At 36.5% G+C, this 27,084-nt stretch overlaps 1 protein-coding gene across 1 annotated transcript in view; it reads right to left on the bottom strand.

The window, feature by feature from the left end:
• Nucleotides 1-379: 379 nt before the first annotated feature.
• Nucleotides 380-27,084, bottom strand: part of LOC121406855 — a 40,846-nt gene continuing 14,141 nt past the window's right edge. Inside the window, exons 4-21 of the mRNA XM_041597727.1 lie at nt 21,969-22,057; nt 21,416-21,491; nt 19,946-20,063; nt 19,150-19,328; nt 18,497-18,724; nt 17,717-17,857; nt 16,714-16,854; nt 15,700-15,846; nt 14,241-14,717; nt 13,535-13,681; nt 12,697-12,834; nt 10,396-10,524; nt 9,371-9,499; nt 7,874-8,242; nt 4,594-4,716; nt 3,360-3,479; nt 2,719-2,879; nt 380-2,211 (exon numbers count right to left, since the gene is read on the bottom strand). Coding sequence (XP_041453661.1) covers nt 1,837-2,211; nt 2,719-2,879; nt 3,360-3,479; nt 4,594-4,716; nt 7,874-8,242; nt 9,371-9,499; nt 10,396-10,524; nt 12,697-12,834; nt 13,535-13,681; nt 14,241-14,717; nt 15,700-15,846; nt 16,714-16,854; nt 17,717-17,857; nt 18,497-18,724; nt 19,150-19,328; nt 19,946-20,063; nt 21,416-21,491; nt 21,969-22,057 — 3,287 coding nt within the window. The 3' untranslated portion in view covers nt 380-1,836. The remainder of the gene's footprint in view (nt 2,212-2,718; nt 2,880-3,359; nt 3,480-4,593; nt 4,717-7,873; nt 8,243-9,370; nt 9,500-10,395; nt 10,525-12,696; nt 12,835-13,534; nt 13,682-14,240; nt 14,718-15,699; nt 15,847-16,713; nt 16,855-17,716; nt 17,858-18,496; nt 18,725-19,149; nt 19,329-19,945; nt 20,064-21,415; nt 21,492-21,968; nt 22,058-27,084) is intronic.

Genomic DNA, 27,084 nt, shown 5'->3' with positions numbered 1-27,084 from the left:
GCGCGAAAACAAGGCAATAGAAAGAAAAATGGGAAATGGGGGCTTACTACGCGAGGCCCTTTCTACTATCCTTACCACCATCATTATTATCACCACCACCACCTGTCATCATCGTAGTCAAAATCAACACAATTTACCATCATCATCATCAATATCGTCACCACTATCATCCTCATCATCATCAACACCAACAACATCATCATTATCATCATCATCATCATCTTCATCATCATTATTATCACAATCATCAAAATCATCCCCACCATTACCATCATTATACTTACAACCGTCATCAGCTTTTTAATAAATTTATATCATTTGTAGAGTCTAGAAAGTCCCCGAATACACGCATCAAAAAGGAACAAGCTTTCTCAGAAAAATCACTTTATTTTAAAAAGATCTATCATTAGTATAAAATTAAAATACACAATACTTTGAACATGCAAATTTGTAATAAAATTTCTTTTCTATCGTACATGAAATAATCTTAATTACTCTCAAACTATAAAATACTATCTATAAGTAATAGACCACCTTACCACATTTTGCCCTAGTAAAGCAATATCATGGGTTTAATTGAAATTCAAAATATTTTTTTTTTTCAAACTTTAGCTGATAACAGGTTTGAGGCACTCTATAATGCATAACTTCTGGGATAATAACTTTGTAAATCTTTCCGACATATGAAAATTGGAGAGTATGAACTAAACACGTCCCTGATACTAACAGAAAAAGGTAAAAATAAAAAAAATATTACTGTCTCGAAGGCACTTCATTTGATACTGATTGGTTTTAAGCGTGTATACAAATGTGAAAGGGCGTAAACATAATATATTTTTATTTCAAGATGTATTGTAAACTATGCTATTTCTTTACAGGTAATATCAAGAAAAGGAATATGGGGGGGGGGAGAAGAAAATGTAATACAAAGGAGTGAAGAAAAACAAAAACACAATGAAGTAGTATCAATAAGAAGATAAAACGAAAACGAAAAAGAATAAAAAGGATATCGGAGAGAAATATGAAAAGAATGGGATACGAGAAAAAAAGGAAAAGAAGAAGAGGAAGATTCGGAAGACAAAAAAACATTGTGAAGACGGAAATTGAAGAAAAGAGGATGAAAGAAAAAGAAGAAAAGCAAGAAGAGAAGATGAAAATACAAAGGTTGAGATTGATCTGAGTGAATTGGTAAATGACTCGCCAGTAATCTGCACATTGTCATTTTATTTGTCCTTTGTCAAGTAATAAAAGATGAAAAGAATTGCACTAAGTAGTACCTATTGAATGCAATTATAACAATCTCACTCGCAACCAATGGTCTTTAAAACATTTCGTTACCATGGTTACCGCATAACTGAATCCTTTTCATCGATATTTATCATGTAATCTTAATTAAGTACTTAAATGCAAAACACCTATTGAAAGTTTGTCTAGCAATCATGAAATTTATTCAGTTTTTTAAGATACCCTGCCATGTATAAAAGGTATTCCAATTTCATTCTTTTTATTATCATAATTTCGTATAATCTTTCTACCTAAACACACACCTGAACGATGACACCTCACACATCCCAACACTATATACTGCGATTCCACCACCCATTACGCAATTTCAACGACTTTAATTATAAAACATCGATTCTGGTGACATAGTAACATTCTACACAAACTCGTCAACGTTTATATTAAAAATGAGTATTGTGCTATCAATTTGTAGCTGTTGTCATCATCGTCATCATCATCATCTTCATGGAGGATATTCCAACCATGCTTTTTGGATCGTTAACTTTGATCACTGAGTTGTATCACAAAGAAAGATGGTATGGGTTTGGTTTGTCACTGGCGGACGGCTGCTTCGTCGAGCCCTTCCCTGATAGGTTCTGTCTCTCGGTTGAGGTTGTTCCGTTTGGCCGCCTTCTGGATGGCCCGGAATTCCTTCTCCTGCTGCTGACGTTGCTTCAGTGTCTTGCGCGCCCTCTTGAGTGATTTGATCTCTTTGAGGGTCAGGTTCCCGTCGGTGTTGAGAATCAGTCTCTGGACTTCATCGAGGCCAAGTGCAACATACCTATCCTCCTGCCGCTGCCGTTCCCTCATCTGTTGCTCTGCACGCTGCTCTTCCCTCTCCTGTTGTTGTTGCTCGAGTTTCTTCTGTTTGGCGAGTTTTGCCTGTTTTACCTGTTTGGCCGTCTTCTTAGCTTTCACCGGTGCAGTCTGAAAAAAAGAGGAACATTCTGAATCAGCGATTCATCGCATCAATCCCAAAGACTGGACCTTAGGAACATGCATAAGAATAAGCAAGATAGTATTCCACTTTGAAAATTCGGCTGATCTTCAAACAAATCGCAAGAATATCAATACGTCCTAATTCTAGCCAAACATGTAACATGCAATTCATGAAATAAATATGATTTTTTATTATGATTTGAAAGAGCTAATTCGTCACTTTGAATTTGATCAAATTGAATTCATCATCAATCTTATACATTAATTTGTTGTAACTTATTGGAACATAGAATTTGACTTTTGGAGCTAACGATGTATCAGAATTTTCTAGAATGTTCCCCATACCTCTTCTATCATGCATATATCAATAATACCAATATAGATATAGGCAAATGTGAATTACTGGGAGGTCTTCCCCTTTCATGTGCGTGGCCGTACCTCATTCCAATTCAAGAAGTTAAATGAAGAAAAAAGTGTGATTGGACTTGGACCTACCGTTGGGGCTGGTTGAACGACGGTGGCGTTATGGTTTCCTGGTCTGTTGTCGTCGCATAGGCCGCAGCTTGGAGCACAGAACTTCCTCATGAACAAGGGACTTCGATTGCACCAGCCTTCCTTCCTCCACTCACGGCACTTCCGGTGGACATCTCGACATTCTGTGGTGATAAAACGAAATGTATTTTAGAAGATTTTGGAGACCGGTCACTCCTATTCAGAAATATTATTTGAGATGATGAAGAAGATGATGGAAGGGATAAATCCCTATTTAGGAAAGATAGAGGTCTGTTAATCTTAAAGAACAATAACAATACAAAGGACCGTCAAGAGATGAATATTATCCCCAAAGACGTCCAAGCAAGACTGTACAGGTGAAATTGAAGATATTTTCACACTGTGGACACATCGACAGTGTGACTGTTGACAGCGTGTTCACATGGCCGACTATGTGATTCACACTGTTGAAATGCTCAAATTTAACAGTGTGAAGGTGATTCACATCGTGTTCCACACTGTGAACACACTGTGGAACAAGTGTTATTTCCAGGTTTATGCCGCTCTGTCAAAATACATCTATCAAAATGTCTTTTTCCTGAATCTCTTCAATTTTACAGTCCTTGCTAGCTACTAGTACATACCTTCGACCTCTCCGCAATGTCCACAACTCTTCTGACATTTATCTCGCAACCCTTCTTCGTTGGTAAGGCAATGTCCTCCTCGTGCCCACTTCTCACAACCAGGATCTATATCAACACAGGCTGAAAAAAACGTTGATAATATAGATCGTCACTGTCTCGTCAATTAGGCTTACTGTAAATATCGCAGTATTATGGAACTTCAAAAAAAAAAAAACTACAGAAGATTAGTAAAAGCGTAACGGAGGAGAAAGAATGATGTGCAAAGGATGCCCAAGTCATTAGACGGACGGCATTTGATTGATACTCCAAGAGAGATGCCATATTAAAGGGTAAGAGCGTAGGCCGTGGGGGGGGGGGTGTGCACGTGCACCTCTCGCTAGGGAAGATGAGTTCCGACACTGGCAAGCAAAACGAAATTTGTACCCCTTCTGCTTTCAACAGCTGATTTTCCAAACATTAGTTCCACCTCCCAAAGATGTGCACTCCCATACCACTGTAGTTCCACCTCCCCACGCTCCAACCAGCCTACGCCCTTGAAGGGCAGATATGGAACTTTTCAGGGACGAAATCCCCCTATTCAATACTGTCCGACAGAATGCTTTTTTGCGTCCTCTCTTCAAATTGTGTTTACTCGTTCATACCTAAATGTCACACCGCATGAATTGCATAAGACGCCGACGAAAGCACAGATCATATTAGCCTTAAAATGACATATTGTTAACTTGCCAAATTTGTGATTACTTTTTTTCTGGGACACAATGTATCATACTATTACTGTATTACAAATGATTTCTGAAGGCGACTGCACATCTTACGATTGGTCTGCGACTCTATTATGGAATAAAACGGAGTTGAATTTGATTCTAATATTGAGACTTGAAATATCTTACTGTGTCATGTTCGAAATCATCGTACGAATACATATCTTAAAATATGTGACTATGCTATCATCCTTCTTGAAATAAAAGCAAATCTAATATCTAGTCGTAATGACGTCATAGCAGTCGTATGAGTGGCTACGATTTGAAACTAATTTGGCTTTACTCCAAAATAAAGGCTTGCAATCTTTCAAAATGGTTATACTTGTATTCTTTCAAGTAATATTAACCTCAAATAAAATTAAATGTTCCATTCACATTTTCAGAAAATGAGCAAAATGCGATTTGTTGTAAAATCTGATCGTGAACAGTCGTAAGGTGTGCGGTGGCCTTTAAAGAGATAAATTGTTTCATACTCTCTTCCTTGGGACACCACTTGCAGCTGAGTTGGCAGTTCTCCTGCATGTACCCCTGGTTGACGAGGCATCGGGTGGTCTTGGCCCACGTTGGGCACTGAGGGTTCCGGTCCCTGCACTCGCCTGATGGTGGGGATGAGTTTTACACACAAACACAGAACAGGTGGGCGGGGTTTGGGGAGGGATGGGCGTGGTCAAATGGGGAAGGGCGATAGCAATGAAATAGATGATTGGAGAGTACGTGTAGCAAATAGAAATGGATTGGTTGAGCGCGAGAGGTGGGCGAGAAGACGGAAAGATGGGGAGAGGTAGAAAGAAAGAGATATACACAGATAGAAGGGGATAGAGAATTGCAAGGAGAGTGAACTTAGATGAAAGACAGGTAAAGAGAAGAAGGTTAGATGTTTGAACAAAGCGCCACATAATGAAACAACACGATGGAACAAATACAATTTAAGTGATGGCGGGGGGAGGGGGGTCACATAGCGATGGAATAAAGGGAAATTAAGAGAGATAAAAAGAGAGGAACAGAGAGAGAGAGATAGATAGAATGAAAGACACATCAAAAGAGACAGAGAGTGAGAAAGAGAGACAGAAAGACAGCCAGATTGAGAAAAGAAAAAGAGACAGAGAGAATAAATAATGCAGGATGAGAGGAAGACACGTAACAACACATACAAAAAAGGGACAAAAGAAAACATAACACGATATTAAAACATTTAATTCCAGTTTACATATATATAATTCAGTTATAGAAAATATAATGTAATACTGTTGGTTCACATTGTCACTTAACATTATCAAACTATTTATTTTTTATTTTCCGATATTAGACATGAAGACTTCTTTTAAAAACCAATAAATTATGTTCTTATGATTTTTTTTCGGAGAATGTATCTTGTAAATAATATAAAGCGCTCATTCGAGATCACATTATAAAAACATACTGAAAACTGTTTTATAAAGCATCTCAGAATTAAAATTCATGCTGGATCAAAATGCAATTTTAAGCTTGATGCTATGAAAAAACCCCACACATTTTGTCTAAACAATCGCTAAAGCCAAACTAAACAGTTAAAATCAGAAAAAAAACATACACTGGAATTCAAAGGAAAACGAACATTATCAAAAAAATATCACGTGCAAAATAACATAAAACGAAATTGATACTTCAGGTCCGACGTAATCAAAACATTTATAACACATGCGTATTTCCATCAAGTTTTCACCAAACAAACAGGACACAACATAGAAAGACAAATGTGTCACATAAGACATAACCAAAATACGAGTAGTTTTACACAATACACAATACACAAGACACCATTCACGACACAAACACACCTCTTATCAAAAGCCCGCCTCAAATTGTGCGATCCACTGCTATCCGATGTTTGCAATAATTCGCAACGCCATTAAACCTAAGCATATACTATAACTGAATCTTTCTGGTGCAGTTTCTAAACAATGAATACAAGTGCTTCATAATCGTTGTTTGTTGGATATTGATGGCGACCAGTCACATTTGACTATTACCGCCAACTCGTTAGGCCTACTATTATTTTCTTTCTTTTCTTCGACGTGTCCTTTAAAATCGTTCCTCTCCTTCTTTCTTTGTTTTTTTTCTAATTATCATAACTATTATTATAAAGACTATCGTATTTTAATCAATAATAATCATAATCAATTTTGTGAAAGGATAGCCTTATATCCAGAATATTAGCCAAATCAGTTGAAAGGTGAGTGGTAGTTAGTGGGGTAGTTTATGTGAAACAAATAAAATGTTTCTCAAACAAGCAAACGTGTGATGGCGTTATTTTGATTTTACTATGCAGTGCTGCAAAAAAATTCTTTCAATTGAAATCGAGCATAATTCCCAAGATCAAGAGTAATTGGGTGTTGCAAGAAAGTCGAATTGTTCGTGAACGCAAATAAATAGAAAATATAAATATGGTTTAGTACATAAAGACTAACACTTGATTTTGTGACTTAACGTTAATTTGGAATGAACGCAAGTTTCTTGCAAAACACCCTATACATGTCGTAATGGTGGATCCAACTAAAATTAACATATTTCCAATTCGGATTGCAGTGGATCTCCGAGTGTAAGGCGGGCTTGGATAACATTATATCAGTCGTTTTTACCTGTGAATGAAATAGGGGTGTTCATTGAAACACATAGGCATATTGAAGAGGGTATATCAAGTATACTACATTGGTCTGGGCCTAGATTAAATGGGGGTCATTGTAACTGTTTCATTATAGTATTGGAATGTCTGATTTTGATAAGTTGCATGCTGAGGCTGTTATGGTAATACCATAATGGTGAAGCTTTTTGAAACGGGCCTCGTAACACAAAAGTTTGCAATTAATCGCTTAATGGAAATGACCAATCACGATCATTGTTGCATGGGTATTTGTTGAAAATACTGACCAGGAACCAATCAGAATTGTTCTTTTATATTTGCAATCCCCGAACAAAATCGTCGTGTTATGGGGATCTGGACCGATGATGGTGTACATTTGTCAAAATTGTCTTTAAGATGCATGGAGCTAAAGGAAAAGGCAAATTAGTATAGGAGGATAGGGGGAAAAATCAGTCATAGAAATGTTATCTTTGCAAATACTGATTAGTAAAGGAATTTTTTGCAACTACATTTGTCAGAATTAAAATTGGCGTATATTCTTCTTTGAAGGGAGATTAAAGAGAGTGAATGAATAGATTTTTAGTAATACAGTGAAATGGAAGATTATGATGTATACCGTGCACCCAATAACAGGCAGATATTTGATGAGAGATCAATAAAAACAGATTCAGCGTTCACTGCAAAACAAACAAAACAACGAAGAAAGGATTAATAAAAAATACAACAATGCAATCTACAATATAGTACTTCATATTCTCATAACCATTTCCCAGTTATTTAGTGTTTGTTTGTGGGAGATAGGATGAAAAGTCATGACAAATATATTAGTTGTCTTTTTCATTACATATACAATTTCATAACATAAAGTGAAGTACTGGTTCGGGGAAATTAAACACACAAATCATTCAATTATGATCATAAGGACACTCGGGCAGTTAGAAATGTGTCCATTCACAATTTAAAGATTGATGGGGATCTGTTGACAACATTTTGCAAAAACACTGAGGAAAAAATACTGTACCCATATACATTTCACTATATTTCAGGCAAGAAATAGTAAAAATGTTAGTTCACACTCCTCGTGCGGCGGGTTTTTCTGTTACGAAATCGACGTTTTCTTTGTTTTTGTTTACGTGTTTCATTTTGTCCACTTGAAGTGAGAAACCGTCCTCCTTTGCGGTTGAAGTTGCGGTTATCAACGTTACTATTGCGGTTGACGTTTATACTGGAGAGCCGTAACCGCGAGCGCAACGACTGAGACGGTCGTCGCTTCGATGCCGGTAGAAGTTCGTCTCCGGTAACCGCGCCGTTCTGTTCGCTCTGACTGCTACCGGCGTCCAGCAAGGCGGGATCGAATGACCGGTAGCGACCGCTTCGTAGGGTGTTCCCGACGCGGCAGAAACCGCAGCTGTATGGACAGACGTCATTCATGAACCTCTGTCGAGTGTGGCATTGGCCATCGGCAGCATACTGCTGACATCGCCGGGACCTGTCTCGGCATTCTGGTAAAGGGAAAAGAAAGGTAATCAAAAGAAGAAAAAAAGATCCCGAGGGAAGATTATGAAATAATTGTCAGTCATGTGTGAGGTTCATAATAATACAATTTATAGAAACTTGACCACAGATAATTCAACTACCATAATGATCACGGAAAGCTTCATTGGCATTACTCGAAGAGCTCTGTGAATATGATAATAACCACTGATAATTAAGATACCATACTGATTTATTTATTTGTAGTTTTATTTATACAGGGTAGAATTGACAGTTTCAGAACTGTAATAATAGTAACTTTTTTGAATCGGGGGCAATACTGTTGAAGCTTGACAATATCTTTACATTTTCATCTTAACATAATAAAATCTTAATCTAATCTCACAGAAATATGAAAAATAGGCCAAGCATACAAAAATCAGTATTCTTGAAGATTGATATTGTCCAATTCGTCATGCGATAGACATGACATTTTGATTTTCAGAATAACCCTATCAAGCTGTCAAGTAATAATCAGCTTTCCAGTCTATCAACCCTTTACTGAAAAGAAGATTATTATACATTTTATATCAATTTATCACACTGATTAGAATTATGAAAAGGATGAGGTTCAAGTCTTAAAGGTATTGTTTAACTTTGTGAGCAGCCGATTTAAAAAAATTCTCAAACCAAGATGAAACATGTGTACAAGTGCATGTATTAGAACTAATAAACCCTGAAAACAACCATTATTGAGAATGAAAAGCTAAAACTACAAGGCAAACCTGATTTTGTAAATAGGCGTCTTATAGACACCTAAATAGTACACATAAGTGAATTGGATGAAATTAAGATGGTGTTTCCGGTCACTTTATATTTCAATTTTTGAAGCACTAAATAATTATTTTCGAACGCAATTTTTTCTGGGCTTCATTTTTGTAACATATCACAGACACAGGTGACAAGTGTGACCTTCTCGCTCATATCTTTTAAAAGTCAAACCAATGTTAACCAATCACTTTAAGGTAAATTTAATCAAATGTTGTTAAACCATGTAGGGAAATCGCCTATGGGCCACAATATAACTTCAAATTAATGTCAAACGAATCTATCTTCGGAAATAATCTATTTTTTGTAACTTTGCTTTATGGTCATACCTTCAAACCGGTCCTGTTTCTTACATGTACCGCAGCTCAGGGGACATTGGTAGGCCATCCAGCCCCGGTTAGACCGGCACTCCCCCTTCAGAGCTAGCTCACGACACCTCTGCTGAGCATCCATGCACGCTAAATTATGAGAGGGGAGAAGGATAGCATATACAATCTCTAAAGCTCTCAAAGTGTATTACCAGGGCCCTGTCTAACAATCGTAACTCTATTGAAATCCATCAATGTCATGATTTCTTTCTACGAGAAAATTTGCACAATGTCCTCTGTATGCAAAAAGAAGCGCAGTGAATTTTCAAGAAAACAATGAATGCATGAATATACATCACAGTAAGAAAATATTTTGAACAAACGTGCATAATAGATGTTAATGTTGCTGCCGTCCATAGTTGAGATTGATCGAATCAATCGTAATTTTTTGTTAGACGGGGCCAAGGGATGACATGCCTTCAATTTGCTTATATGTTGTCATGACTGTCTGGAATATAAAACTAAAAAAGTAAAAAACGTCATTCATTAGTAAAAGAATCAATAATATCCCTTAAGTTGAAATTGTTCATAAATCATAATACATCCATTCAAGACTGTATTTAGATCCTTGAAATTCCATAACGAATAAGTGATGTAATGAATCTAGTAAAAAAGAATATACCTTAATCTAAAAGACAAAATACGAATAGCTTGATAAAGGAAAAAAAATCATTGAAAAGACATAAAAACGTTTTATATCGCTTACACATGGATGTCATCATATAGTCTTAAAAGCAAAGGTTTCTTTATTTTATTTTAAAGTGTCAAAAACACTAGCTTGATAAACAAAAAGTTCACAATACTCCACGTTTATGGCCTTAAACCAAACATTATAAAGACCCAATCAAACTTCACTTCCAACGAAAAGAGACTAAAAAGTAGCAACTCTATCATCATACTTCCACACGAAGCCACAATCGAAAGATCTAAAAATATAGCGAATAACCTCGGAATTTGAAATTTCCAAACAATTAATAGTTTCTTACATGGGTTAATTATCGGCAGTGAGCAGAAATCACAACTCTTTTTGCAGTGTACTCGCATCCAGACATGGCCCGAATCGCAGTTCCCGGTCTTTGCCCAGTGTTTACAAAACATGTGGTTATCCTCGCAACCTGCATAAAAAATAACAAAATATTAAGTTAAGGGCCGTAGAATTGTTTTGAAATAGTCAGAACATTCCGTTTTGGGGCAAATTATTGACGAAGTGACGCCCTCCTCACCCCCCGCGAAAAAAAAGTAAAAAAAAAAACCACGGACTTGAACATTGCCGTGAAAACAACAGGCGTAAGGTTACTTGAAAATTTAGAAGTGCAAAGGGAACTAACAATTTCAAAACAAACTGGAAATTATTTCGTATCTATACAACAAACACTTAATACATTATATTCTTAGTACTCCGATTGTTCTCCAACGTAGAATTTGCATTTCCTCATCTTAATGTGGTATTAAAACAAGCTTAATTTATCATCCATAATAATACCCATGAATTTTCAGCACTTAGTTTTTGGTTTTAATTTTGTTTCCTCTACAATTCAAACTTGGATTCAACCCAGTGATTATGTAGTTCAGTCGATGCAGTCATTCGAATATACGATAATCATCGTGTTTTCATTTTCAAATAAAGCATTCCTTTTCATGAGTTCAGAATTTACTTTTTACAACTGTTCAAAGCGGTTCATGTATCTAGTTAATTTCTCTATATACATTCATATCCAAGGCCGTGCATGCAAAACTGACTAATACTATCATTAATACGTTCTAAATTAAATGTTTATACTCTAAAACTGGATCACACTATATTCACGCCATAAAGTATTAGTGCTTAAATCTGAGAGCTATATACTGAGGTCACATGCAGGATGACTGCGATTCTACCGAATTTACTTTTATTTTTCTAATACTAATATTTTCCCCCAGAAATATCATCACAATTCTTGTCCTCATATTTTTCAGTTTTTGCACGATTTAGTTGGCTCCAAAGGACTGATTCTCTGAATGATATAATTTTGTTTTCCTGTATATGTTTCGTAACATCATGAATGTATGACTGTGTGCTGCTGCAACTTTGAAATCACACACAAAATAAATGTCCGAGAGTATTCCGAAACCTAGATATCAAAACGACGTGGTCTTTTTCGAAATCGTCTCTTAAATACAACTTCACAATCAGTGACTTCGGGACCGGTGTGTGATGTTACACGTCAAATAAAAACGAATTGTCTTTTAAGGCTTAGCAAATTTGAAGTGTTCATTATATTTTTGTTGTACTTGAACGAAAAGTGGCTTTTATATTAAAACTTTTTCTTCTGTGAATTACACAATCATCTCTATTCTTTATGAAATATCCTTGATCTAAGTCATACAATGGTTTCGTTTTTCAAAACAGGCTCAAGAACTTTATTAGTTCTTTTGGAAAGACCCCTGGAATATTTGTATATATTTGTCTGAGACTAAGAACTGTTAGACTACAATCTAAAAGTTAGTCTTTAATTCCAAACCTTTTGGCTAGTAAACCATGCAGTGTCACAGTCCATTGTTAACCAATCCATGGCCGAGACTATTTGGGCGATGATGAACTCGACGATGATTTCAATTACGATGTCGAAAGCGATGAGTCCACACTCCATCTCATGCATCTCACGTCCATCTTCCCGGTGCTTATTGTCAGTATTACTATGACATCATCATGACGTCACGTTCATGTCATCAGATGTGAGGTAATGACTTTAGTGGCGTCATGCCATTGGTTAAATTGGCGTTCATGCACATTCAAGTTTATGGAAGATGTTGATGGCAAAAGCTGTTAAATTCCATCACTCTATTGAACCGTAGTGGGTTATTCTCACACAATAAGTGAGTCAATATTTTTTTAATTGTGGCACTAACATAATTTATATAATATCTTCTCTTTTTTACATATACTGATTTCAATCAATAAATAATCAGTTATCAATTTCTTTTCAAAATATGTCAATCGAAGTGAATACATGGCAAATTATGAATAAGAATTTTCAACGTTTTATACAGGTATAAATGCATGTTCTTCATAAAATTATTGATTTCTAAACCTATTGCAATGCAAAGTCCATTAAGAAAACTCGAGTTGATTGACTCTCATTAAGACAAGGAACAAACATTTTCTTGGAAGCCATACAAAATGTCTCAAAATTCAGGTAGCATTGGTGAAAAAGAAATCTGCCACGCCCACTACGGCTCTGTACAATCACTGTGGGTGGGGTCACTGCAGGTCATAGTATCGACCACGCCCATCCGATGCTGCCCACCCTCAATCTGTTCTGCGGTCGGTTCTGGTCCGCACAGGCCACAGCTCTGCGGACATTTGGCCACCATCCACTCCGGGTACTCGTCACATTCCCCGATCATTGCCCAGTAGGAACAGTTCCGATGCCGGTCAACGCAGGCTAGAAAGGATGGGACGAATTTACGAAAATGAAAGACGAGAAAAGTCCGTGAGCTAGACTGTATTCATTTTTAGATGACTTCTGAAATGAGGTAGGGGGGTCAATAATGGAACTTGTAAATGCAAATCGTAGCAAGTGAAGATACAGAAATAAATGAAGTTAGGGATTATAATTCTGAACTTCCCCGGGAACTTCCAGAAAATTAAAACAAATTATGAATTATAAATACCATTTCATATTTTTTTGCATCACATCTTATTCAAACAAATCATTAAATAATATTTGTTTTGGCAACATGAAAAAATAGCATTGGAGTCATAGCTATTTATTACAGGATAAGTCGAAAAACCCGTATGGTATTTGACCAAAACCACATCGCTCGCTAAGAGGAAAGACGTTGCAGATAAAATAATCGTTGTCTAGGGAATTTAAAAACTTTGTTATTATCTGTAAAACACAAAGCTCAATACGCCTGGTAGGTTGGAAAGGTATAAAGCTTAGTAAGGCTTGCAATAGTTTAGCCGTGGTGAGTTTGAATAAATATAAATGTCCGGTATAGTCTGTTCAATAACATTACTATATATATAGAGAGAATCAAACAAAATATGAATGGAGTTAATTATACTGGTATGGTGACATCGAGTTAATCTGATATTTTCTGCAAGAAAAACCAATTCAAGGAGATATTCAAACCATTTACCTGGCACGATACCGGTATCCCCGCATAATCCACAACTGACAGGACACTTGATCGCCATCCATTCAGGGTTGGTCATACAGTCACCGTCAGATGCCCATGAACTACATGTATCGTGCTCGTCAACACAACCCTGTGGCTTACTCCAACCTAAGAAGAATATAAAAATATGTAAAAGAGTAATAACAAATATATGAAATAGAAGAATTTCACGAATTAATTGACATCTACAATACAAATTCACACTTTTAAATGAGAACAAAGGATGAACAACTGCATTTAGGGTGCTGATATAAGCATAGTTTATTTGTAAACCCATTACAGGCGTTAGGCAGCAACTATGTTACAATTAATCATACGGTTACCATAAGTGGTTTTTAATGTCTTTCTCTCTAAAAAAAAAAAGTGATAAATAAGTGGCCAAGGCGTTAATTGTCACTATTAGCCTTGCTTTAAATCGACCTCCGTCCCGGCGTCTGTGGGAATGAAAGTTCCTGCCATTTATCCACAACGCGATAAATTTCTTGGAAAAAGAAATGAACATCGTGGCTAGAAATTGAAACCATGACTTTCTGATTAAAATGTGAGGGCCAAAACTACAATACCATGACATCTTCAAGAATTCTATTGGCGCAACTATCATTTCCATGCATTGTGAAATAGAGATATTCATTCAAACGATTATATTTCGCTTATGTCAACGGTGTACCTGTTGAATTTACGGATCCTCCATAGAGCTCTCCTTCTGCATGACTTTGACTTCCAATCCTTGGGTTTCCTCCAACTTTACTCCCTTCATCTGTATCTGAATTCCTTTCATCATTTATCCTGTCTCCAAAATCCTCTCCTTCACTGGCTCCCAGCTCATCTTTCCCTCCCCTTGTCTCTTCGCCGCCCGTTTGGCTCGTTTCGTCACCCACTCGGTTCGTTTCGTCACCCAAGACGCCGATTTCGTCACCGACCCGGTTGTCTTCGTCACCCGTTCGTGAAGTCTCGTTGGTGGCGACTCCACCTTCGGCGGTCACGTGGCTTTCATCGGGCTGATCGGGGATGGTTACAATTCGATGGCTGCACCACAGACAGGTTCGTCGGCAACGTTCGGCCATCCATTTTTGCCGATCCTTGCACATGTTTTGCGCTGCCCAGAGAGCGCAGTCCATCGTCGTGTCTTGGCATTCGTCCGAATCTATATACACCCACCACGAAGAAGATAAGTAGCATGCAAGGGGTATTTGGAGTTGGAAGGAATGTCAAAAAAGAATAATATCTTACAATAGGCCAGGGGTAAGAATATATTCGCTTTTACTCGATTTATTATGAAAGGAAAAGCAATTTGATTAAGCAGTGAAAAATAGAGGGAAAACATTATTTTGTATTTTCACTCTCTAAAACGTGACTACTTTAGAGTAAAACCTAGAGCAAGGTATTATAAATGAGGGTGGGCTAGGCAGGATTGTTATATGAATTGTATAGATAGAAGCTCAGGGGAACATTTCAGCCAGACTTTTTTTATCAGTTTACCAGCACCAATTATGATAAAATAGATCAAAGATTCTTTTAATTAAGCATTAATGTCAATAGAAAGGTAAGCAGTGAAATTGAATGGGATTTTAGAAATAAACTTAATGATTAAATAGCTCTGACTTCTAGGAGTTTGCCACAACATTTCTCCGAATAATTTCTGGAAATATTAACCATAAAAGCCACCGCACACACATATCCTTAAACCCCACACACATAAACCCTGAAATACGATCCATTTTGATAGCAATATCAAAATGTATTCAATTTTTCATAATTACCGGTAACTTGAGAGACAAAAGGTCAGACTGCCCTGTGAGAAAAAGAAGCTGTTAAGAACCTGCAAAAAAAATATTTTTTGTATCACGCAACATCAGAGATGACAACGATCCTCAGTCACCCAACACTTGCTCAGTACAGATTCACAGACACACCCATCCAAAATAATTATTCGCATCAACACTTATAAAAGAAAAAAAAGAGAAATAAATGCCTAACTGATGCGCATTATGCTTCAACATTCCTCATAACCATTTACATGCAATTGACGAATTTTCTTCGTCTTTCAGCATGGCATGTCTTGGAAGTCGCAAAGGCAGACGACGACTCCTGTGCGATGGGTTACCGATCTTTCGGCATCAACATACCGGTATCGATAATGATTCTGCCGTCCCCACCAGTGCAGACACGACAGCTACGTCTGCAATGCTTCTTCATGAACTTTGCATTGCTACTGCATTCACCCAGCGTTGCCCAATCGTAGCATAGAGTGTTATCGTCTTGGCAAGCGAGTCCTGCAAAATACAAAACAAAAGTAAATGGAGTTGATGTGGTAAGAATAGGAATTGCTTTTTATTTTCGAAAAACAGGAGTCTCTATCATGAAGTAGATGAACAATCTTGAGTAATTCACATGTTGAAGCTCATATTTTCAACCACCAATAGATAGGATGGGATCGTAAATGTTGTCACGCGACCTAGAAATTGAAGGCAAATAACAATCCATATTTCATGCAACATCCCAGACAATGATACTTTAATTAAATCACGAAAAGCAGAAGACGGATCTTCCCTGCTCGAGGGCCTGTTACAGGAAGAGTTGTGATCAATCAAAACTCTAAAAATACAATACAACTTGATTTTCAACCAATCAAATGAGCGCATTTACGACTTGCGAATGATTTTATAGTGTTGTATTCAAACACGACCATTTCTGCAATAGACCCCCTGTGATAAATTGGATACCCAGTCATAACAATGAGTAATTCATGATCACAGCATATTTATTTTTTGCATGGCATGACTGGTGCCGAAAATTACCCTCATTCGAATGGTTTATTTTTCCTCATATAGCTTTCCCCTCAAATCACAGGGGAGGTGATATTTCCAGTATTCACCTTTTTTCAGATGCCACCATTACTCCCCCAAATCAACAGAAATTATAGCATTGTGTTTAATCTCGCAATTTCTTCTGCATAATTAGAAGAATGCAAACAGAATGGAAATTTCAATATCTAACAGGTTTGAGTATTTTGGTTTGGTGTGGTTTTATTTAACTGTATCAAAATCAAAACTATTTACAGTGTAAAAAATGAAGAATGATTGCAAGAATCAACATAGATAAAAATATTTAAAAACTGTTCCAATATGATTTTCACTCACCGTCTTCTTGTCCCGTTTCAGTGTCAACGGCCCTGCATTGTTTGCAGCTACGACGACAGTTTTGCAGCATGTAAGCTGGGTTGCGTTCACACTCCCCGATCTTAGACCAACGTTTACAGTTGGACGTTGTGTCAATGCAGGCTGGAACAGTGATACAAATAAATCAACTTCATCAAAGAAAACAATAATTAGAGAAGTATTAGACTAAAAACACTGATTAGCAGTAGTCTACATAATTATGTGGGCAACTAAAATACTGGTGACATTACCATTTTTACGTCAAATCTAAAAATTCAAATAAGTAAAATCATATTCAAAGTCTGGAGGTAATGCTACGACTACTAACCTCGAATTTCTGCAAGAATTGATTGCAAAATTGATATACACAGCAAAAACTGTGGTGTTAACCGGTGTACATAGAGGACCACACCAGTTATTTTACAACGGTGTTAAATTGGTGGTGTTAGTTTTACACCTATAGGTGTTATTACAACACATTTTGTTGTTACATTTACACTCTTTGGTGTTACGTTTAATCTCTAGGGTGTAATTTTAACACCTCAGGGTGTGGTCCTCTATTAACACCAATTGGTGTCAGTTTTAACACCGCAGTTTTTACAGTGTATAAATGTCACTCCTAATGGGAACTGAATTTACTGTTATTGCTAACACTATGCCGAACTTTATCATTCAAATTCTTATAACTTGGACTCTTCATATCAAATGCTATTAAAACCCCCTCCCAAATCGGATTTTAGGTAACTATTATTCTCCCCCTCTTTAGTAGTTTTCCATTTTCTTCTTCTTTTCTTTCTTGATTGCGCATTACAAATGCCCACATTATTATTATCTATTTTATATACTGGGCTTTATTTCGCCTCTCCCTTGTATATTATCCATCTCGATGAGCAAAAACTTCACAGCGTCTAACGTTTGCAACTGTAGTGAATCTGTCAACCTTCCAAAGGGCTACGGAGGAAGGAGGAGGAGGGGGTTAACTTACCAAGCCCGTCACCCTTTCGGAGAGCTATAGTGCATCTATCACAGCTGAAGGGACAGTATTTGGTCATCCATTCCTTGTTAGCAGAACATTCACCCATCATCGCCCAGATCGGACAATAGTACTTATCCGAGTCTTCGCATTCTGAAATTTCAAAACCAATGAATAGGTCTATTCAATATGAATGTAATTCATAAAGATATTTTGATAAGTTTTTCATGACTCTACGAATGGCAGGAATATGGTTAGCCAAATGAGTTTGGAAATTTTATTTTTCATCCATGAAGATTGAAAAGTGCGGCGGTTGGTTGATATTTTCCTGTTGATTAACGATTTTAGTGTTTGTCAAGTATTATCATACCGGCCACAATTCAAACCAACTTATTTGAAAAGCAACATGATGAAAAAGTAAAACTCTTAGCTCGCATTTTGCTAATTCTTTACGTTTCCATAAAAAGAACGATTATATGAAATATCTCACTGATGGTTTGTTAGGTTTATGTATTTCATATTTTAACAGTTCTTAAAGTGCATCCAATTATAATCAGTTGATAAAATTAATTGGCATATGATAAACCAACACTAAATAAAAAACTCATTAAAAATAAAAAAATACACAAACATTGTCAAGTGGTATTAGGCAACCCATGTTCTCAAAATTGAAATAATGTGCAGCAATAGTTAATCTCGCTTCCAGAATATGAAACTGAACGAAACAGTAAGTCACTTTATTTTTTTTCCCCTCTAGGAATCAGGTCATCAAAAACACAGAATCGCACTTACGACCGCATTTGTAGAGCAGGTTGATCCTATAGATATCAATGTGACTGAAATCGTTCTGGTTGCCAACATCACCGATCTGGTAGGTCGGGTACCTTGGCCCGATGGTGACCGAGTTGCCGTCCTTGGAGAACGCTGTCAACGGGTAATGCATGAGGGACAAGAAGTCGTAGCCGGTGCCAAGGGTCTGCACCTGGTCGTTGCTGTACTTACGGAAGTTGGTAGTGAATCCTGGAAGGGGTAAAGGGAGGGTGACTCAAAGTGGTGGGGGGAGTGGCGTTGGGTGGAAGGGGGACGTGAAAAGAAGGATAATGGGGGGGGGGGGTGGTAGAGAAAAGAAAGAGTAATTGATATATATTTAAAACAAAAGAATATTTGAAATATTACTACAAAATATCAAAAATAAAAATAGACATAAAATGTATATTTCATGTACAAAAATATCTAAAAAAAATATATAAAACTGTAGAACATAAAATATAAAATTTGAAAAATCTACTTTTCGTATGTCAAACAGTCTTGACAATGCACAACTCCAAAACAGAAAGGACTAGAAAGGTGTAGTAACAAAAGACAAAATAGAATATTCGGGGCAGTTCCAAAGCCGAACCCTTTTGATTCTTAAATTAGAAATACTTTATTTACTGAACTCTCACCTTCTTTGATATTCTGCCAGTAAACATCGATATAACCATCCCTATCCGGTCTGTTGTGTTCGTGCCTGAAACCAATGGCGTGCATGAGCTCGTGCATGATGACCCCTCGACTGCCCCTACAGGTACCTGACAACGAGATCTTCTGTCGACCACCCGTCCTTCCGACCATTGACCAACAACTAAAAGGGAGTCAAAAGTATCAAACATATCATGTTAAGATATGAACATATTCCATCTTTTAAATAGTCCATGCAATTTGGTTTATGGGACACTTTTCAAATTGACGATTTACGTTACCAATACCAAGTTTATATAAAGCTCATGTTTTTATGAATACAAGTTGTTCAAGTCGTACCAATTCATTGACTGAGAGTTAACCTGTAACATTTTTATTTTGTGTTGGTAATAAACCTGATGAAACGGGACCCTTATCCTTTTCACAAAATGTATCCATTTAAGTTCGAAGTGGGAATCATATATTTGTTTCCCTGCTGAATTTAGCAAAACAGCCATCAAATGTATATTAAGCATTCAAAGAACATCTTCTTCGATTTGCATTTGAAAGCACGGAAGTACAAAATGTCAATTCGAATAGAATAGTTTGATGCACTTTGGTTCAAATTCGCATTGAATAACTGCCATTCAATTCCGACAAGTTGGACAATATTCTATGTTTTTGATCGTTGCATTTTCATGACAACATTTGCAACTATGTCATAAAGTTTAGGCGATGTTATTAATAAACGACCGCTCTCTTTTTTCATTATGATTTTTTTTCTTCTATTTTTTTCCATACCCTAAGTTTTGTGTAAAGAAGATATAATCCCTTTCGATGGTTCTGGGGACGAATCGTATACAAGTCTTCTCGTGAAATCGCTGCATACCGGCTAGAATCTGTTTCTTGTGATTAATATCTGAAGAAAATATCAAGAGGAAAAAACGATTAGAAACATCACTGCAAAATATCCATAAAAACATACAAGAAATGAATTGTTGTAACTTCACAAACACGTTTATTTACCAACATCTGTACATATTATACAGTGCGTATCAAAAAAAGTTTACACTTTGAAAAAGCCATGGGAATTGAAAAATATACAACATGTGGGTAATTTTTTCACATATAATCTTTGGTTTGGGTCTCATCTATCCAATGAAAGTTTTGACAGAATGTTACACTTGAGTGAGCAGTGTCCATTTTTGTAAAGCTCGCAGAAATCTGTTTGCGCAGAAATGCTTGTTTTCACGCTATGTCAAGGGGAAAGGGCGAAATCTAACTTACCCTGCGAAACGTTTCTCATTTATTTCCCTTGCACTTTTGGTCAATTTGAATAGAACTGATACATTAAAGCATTTTATAACAATTTTGCAACTCAAGTTGAAGTTTCAACACTTAGTAAGCACAATCTTTACCCTTTTTGTGCCAGCTGGATCTGAGGACATAACTGAATCTGAACAAAAGTTTATATCAGACATCTCCAGCATTTTTTATCATTTAAAGTGGGTTTACATTTCATTTTTCATTAATACTTGTTTTCCACACTTTTCCCAAGCTTAACAATGATTAAAAAATGAAAGTCAAGCCTAAGCCATTTCTTGTAAATCACAGCTCAAATGTAAAGCAAATATCGTCACGATTGCCTCGGTGTGTGGGGGAATGGGGTGGGGCGCAATGCACTCTTCGAAATGTTTTGGGCAAGGAAACAAGTTTAAAAAGGTAAAAGATATCTTCAAATCAGTTTTACTTGCCAAATTGAACGTGTTCTTCATGATTAAGGTCTACTTTTATTCGCATAACTATTTAAAAGTTCTGCGCAAATCATTTTTCACTAACTTTTCAAAAGTAGGTGGTGCTCACTCAAGCGGAAATATATTTCGACAATTATATCGTCAATTGCTTAAATGGATCTGTACCAATGTTAAAATGTGGAAAAATGTTCAGGATATTACAAATGTATAATTTTACAGGATTTTTTTCTAAGTGTATACTTTTTTTGATACGCACTGTAGTATGAGAAGGTGCTAATTTTTCAAAATTACTTAAAAATTCAGACCATTATTTAATACAAGTATGGATCATTATGTTTAAATGTTGTATGACACCTTTTAGAAGTAAAAACCCTTCAATAAAAAAGAATGAAGTGCAATATTCTGTTAATTCATTTTGTGAAGCTCATTTAGAGATTATGAAAACTATGCGCTTTACAAGTACTATATCATCATTATCATTATTAAATGAATTTTGATTAAAAGATATTATACTTACTATAGTACCCGTCGATAACATAAGGAATAGCACCGCCTGGCCATAGACTTTCACGATCGCGGAGAGCATTACGTTTCTATAATTCATGGATTAAAAGAGGATCGTATATCATAATAATAATGAACAACCTGTGATTAATTCTTTCCTAGCCAGAAACGAGATTGGTAAAGACCAACACATGTATATCTAAGTGAATTCAATCATTTTGTTTAAAACGAAAGCGTTTTGGGACAGTGAGACGGCTCGAAATGATGAATTGCTCAGGATATAATCTCCATCAAAAATGAAGTAAACCAATGGATTACAAAGTGCTTTGAGAAATTATGTAGTTATCATCAATATAACCTTAGATATATACGACATTAAAGCGGGTACTGAATAAAATATTGTAAACTTTCATGGGGAGACGGATTCGACGACCCCTCACAGATATTACTGTTCTAATACCCTTTCCATGACGTTATCAATACACATTAGTTGTTACTGGAATGATATCTTATTTGATTTCATTCGCCTTTCTTCATTGATTAGATGAATTTGAAGAAAAGAATACCTTTCTTGTTCCCTCTTCCTCTTGTCCTTCGTTAAATTCAAAGATGTCGGCGTCGACAATGTGTCCATTTTCACCAATCTCCTCTCCCTCTGCAAATAAGAAAGAAAGAATGAAAACAAATTAAATATACAGTGGACAACAAAAATTGGATTAGCGATCATCTCTAAGTATGTGACCTTCAGCCGATTTCAATAAACATTGCTTTCTCATTCTGTCTTCACATATCAAATAAAGTTGATAATGCACCGGGAAAAATTGAAACAAACATCCCTTCGACGGTTCTGCAGCTGTGGCACCAAAATCAAATACATTTCACCCCACGTGGACCATGGATGGCGATTAATTGTCCACTCTCGATTAAACAGCTGTTGGAGTTTCATTGAAAAATGTATCTCATCGACATGATCTTGGTAATGGTCTTCGCCTATATGTAGAGGAAAGTTTGCCCATGACCAGATGAAGAGGACTTAGGAATGGAGAAGTACAAGTCAGGTCATTGAACCCAGTGATGGAGACGATCACAAGTTAACTAGATCACCACAGAACCACATAACGACAACGTATTCACTTGAACCTGATCTCTCCCAACCCTCTCGATCATTTTTTTCTGATGTCATCATGTTTACATTTAGCACTAGAGCCGACTTGTTTTTACTTTGTCTTATTTTTTTTAGCAATAATTGTTTCCAATCTCTTATTACTTTTTCTTGAATGGATTTTCTCTGTATTTGTTCACATTTCCTATTTAACCCTTTTGTTTCTGATCGCAATATCTCTTTGTAGACTTAAAGGGAAATGAAACCTTTGGAACAAGTAGCTTGTGTCGAAACAAAAAAGATAAAAGAATAAGAACAGAGAAAGTTTGAGAAAAATCGGACAAATAATGAGAAAGTTATGAGCATTTGAATATTGCAATCACTAATGGATATCCTCCCATTGGCAATGCAACAAGGATGTGTGATGTCACATGTGAACAACTTTCCCTTTGATGGACTATAAAATACCCTCAAAGTCTATCTTTTTGCTTTTTCTTATGGTGATACAAACTCTTTATCCATGTTGTATTCTTTAAAAATCTGTATTACATGTCCTCCTTTAAAAAAGAACAAATTATCTAAGTGAACTATATACTAAAGAAATGGGGAGAGTTGTTCACAAGTGACATCACACATCTTTGTTGCATTGCCTATTTGAGGATCTCCATAGCATTAGTGATCGCAATATTAAAATGCTCATAACTTTAGTTGATCTGTTTCTTTGATTTTTCTGTTTTCACACAAGCTATCTTGTTCCAAAGGTTTCATTCTCCTTTAAATATTCTCCAAGATCTATACACCAGTCTAAGCATTCAATTTCTAGCAATCTCTCATTCCTATTTTTGGTTTATGTTTCCTCAAATTTAAGTTCCTCTTGTCATTCAAATTTCCCACCCACAATTTCTTACATATAACTTATAAGGTCCAAAGTAGTTATATGTGTTTTGAATAAACGTCTCCCGGCATGCCCGGAAAGGGACTTCTTCACTTCTTGCAAAGTACGAAGAGTATACGCGATGATTTGATGCACCCCCTGAATGAACTATAATGCTCGTGGCCTGATTTTTACAGATTACTGGTGCGAATGAGATTCAAATCAAATAATGAGAATAATGAAGGAATGAGTAAAGACGGCAAGGTATAATCATCTTAGCCAAGGGCGTGCTTGTCGGGTGGTATAGACGATATATCCAGTCAACGAAATTACACTGGTGAGATATAGATATTCCATTTAAATACGCCAGTTGATTGTCTGGCATTCTCGAGATACAATTCTAATGATGAATGACAAGAAATCAAATGGCTATATGTGCACGAACATCGAGGATTGTTTTGTAATTTTGTTTGTTGTGTACCATTTCTTTAGGGTGCACTAGTTTATGGATGATTGATTTTGTCATTTACTTTTGTAAATGAACTTTTCGCCACATGGACTACATCTTAAATCCCACGCTATCAAATGAGACTACCATGAAGGTCTTTAGAAATTGAATAAGCGTACCATTAATTCATTTATTTCCACGGGGGAGGGGGCACCGTGATGTTTTGATCTTGATTGGAGGGAGGGAGTGGGTAAGACGAGTTACCTGTGACGTCATATTTTTTCTCGAATGAATCGTATGGTATTTTATAGTTACACGACCCATGTCTCTCCTTGTTGTTATGCTCTTCTCCCCTACTTCCTTCCCTTTCCTCCCTCTTTCCACCTTCCCTCTTATTCAATATTTGAAAAGTCTTGGGGAAAAATCACCATAAACATGGTGATGCCAATCAGCTAGCAATATGACCAATGCTGCTACTTCTCATCGTATTTTTAAGGAAAGCAACGGAGTGGGTAAGACGAGTTACCTGTGACGTCATATTTTTTCTCGAATGAATCGTATGGTATTTTATAGTTACACGACCCATGTCTCTCCTTGTTGTTATGCTCTTCTCCCCTACTTCCTTCCCTTTCCTCCCTCTTTCCACCTTCCCTCTTATTCAATATTTGAAAAGTCTTGGGGAAAAATCACCATAAACATGGTGATGCCAATCAGCTAGCAATATGACCAATGCTGCTACTTCTCATCGTATTTTTAAGGAAAGCATCGCCGACGTTAACGCAATGGTTATCAGAGCAATAACGTAATTAAAATCTTTCAAATTTGAATTTTGATTGATTTGACATCCTCCGCCGGCTCTTCCTCCTCTTCCTTTTCTTTCTTCGAATTCTTCTCGTTCTTGTTCTTATCCTCATTTTCTTCTTGTTGTTGTTCGTTCCATTCATCACCCCTCCTATTAGTTTCTCATCATTTTTCTTTTCACCTCCATTCCCCTTTCCCCTCCTTATATCAAATATACTGACTTTTACCCTTTCCTTTCACAATTTTTCTCCATTATCGACATTCCCATCGATTCCACCTTTGATTTGGAATCATCAAGAGTTCAAATAGCCATTGAAGCGAGCAACCTCTCGAAGCATAGCAAAACCAGGTACGGTATACTAGTTGCAAACAGACGGGGCTTCTTGAAGGGGGAAACCGCGCCTCAACTCCCATGGAGAAGACATGGGTCAGTTACCCAAGCGACACTGCAAGCCCGCTAAGTTGCCACCGAGTTTAAGGGCGGTGGCAAAATTGAAAATCCACTTAAAATGACGAGGTACAGTTTAATCTGATCTATGAATCATGAACAAAGATATCAAAACGATAAAGCCCTTTTATCCCATGTCGTTTATGTAAACAGAGTTTATATCAACAAAATATTTATCATGTTTATAGTTCGCCCCGTTTGTGTTCTTTTCACGCAATACAGGCGTATATGAAATTCGCGTATATACAATATATTTCCTCGGGGATAGTTTAGCCTACAATCCTTTTCTCAGGATTTTGAACCTAAAGTTCCCAACGGCACTTAACCATATCTTGATTTTTTTTCTTTTGTCGCAATATCATTATCGTGAGCAAGTTCCATCGGTAGGTTCTGATCCAGAGTAAATAATTAGGCCAATATTGTTCTCAATTGATTATAGATTAAGAACATATCAGAAAGAATAAAGAGATAATCGTATTACTTCTAATACAGACACCACTAAAATAATTTTTTTATACTGAGTCCCAGCAAGCAATACCGTATCACATTTTACATCAATTAAGTTCAACAACACGCAATAATAGTATTAGTCGACTTTTTTGACGAGGTACAAATTTAATCAAAACATCTTGAGGGTAAACTCATCTTGACTTCTTAATCCGTCAGGATGAAACATGGACAAATATTTTTTTGAATATCATTGTCTGAACAATACATTGCCAGACACATACCGAATATATCCCAGTAACATTCAAAGAGAGAGGAAGAAACCCCCGACATGTAGGGATCGCTCCATTCGCTCGGGGAAGTACATGCCTCAGAATTACCTCCAAAATGATTGAATTAGGTCGATAACATTTTGAAATTTGGCAATGAGCTATTCACTGATAGAAGCACGTCAACTCACTCACGGAATATAACATGAAAATACAAACCGCTTAAACTTTTCTTAGAAAAAAAATATCATCATTCTATTTTCAATGGTACTTAATTTCGCCTATAATGTTGTTCAGATCAATAAATAGCGCTGCTTCATTTTGATTTTATTATGTTTATTTATATACTTTTCAATTTATTTCCGTTATTTCTTGTATACATTTCTTTATTTACTCATATTTTTGAGACGCATCCTGGGCAATATGGGGATCTGTAATATCAGCCCGTCTCTCCCCGGCCTGGTTCAGATTCAATTGTTATGGGATCGAGGGAGCGTAGCGACCGAGCCAAAAATAGATCACATAATCATACTGTTAATAATAATACATTTTAGAACCATTTCATGTATTTTACCCAGGGCCTGTGATTTCATTTCAAGAAGACTGGCAATCAGAAAGCGGGAATGTGTTGCTACCCTCTCGAGTTGTAATTATAAAACTGCCAATTTTGGAGAACCAGATTCATCGTTTTAAAGACAACTTGTTTCAATTTATTTCCTGTGCACAGGTCTAAGTCAGGGACTTCCAGCTGCATATTGATACCACTTTACCCTTTTTCTGATTATCTTAAAGGAAGTTAAAGTACTGATGTTTTGATTAAAATAATAAACTCTTATAAAATGTTGGGCAACGTACTGTCCAAACAACGATTGGTTAACAAAATTATCTATCTATGGGTAGTTAGTTTGTATTTATTTCTATATAAGAATAAAATATATACATGCTCAATTCAACATAACGTACATATCATATGGAGGATGGCCCATGTCAGCAGTATTAATAAAATACCACTGTTCTTCCATGGGGTCCTTTAAAACATAACTACATGCATACAAAACAAATCTACAAAAATATACACAAAAATTAATGAATGCATGACAAAACCACCCCATCCTACCCACCCATTAAAGAAACAAAGAAAGAAAGAAGAGGAAGAAAAAAAAAATCAACGAATACTGTGTAGTTTTCACCCAAAGCATACATTATTGGTTTGAAACTACCCAGAATTGGATAAAGATTTAACCGATTGTTGCGTGGACAGTATGTTGCCCAACATTTTTTTAAGAGTGTAGA

Source organism: Lytechinus variegatus, chromosome 2 (assembly GCF_018143015.1).
Source record: "Lytechinus variegatus isolate NC3 chromosome 2, Lvar_3.0, whole genome shotgun sequence".
NCBI classification, from domain to species: Eukaryota; Metazoa; Echinodermata; class Echinoidea; order Temnopleuroida; family Toxopneustidae; genus Lytechinus; species Lytechinus variegatus.
The sequence above is the reverse complement of the archived record's forward strand: the minus strand, read 5'-3'. Positions and strand labels throughout refer to the sequence as shown.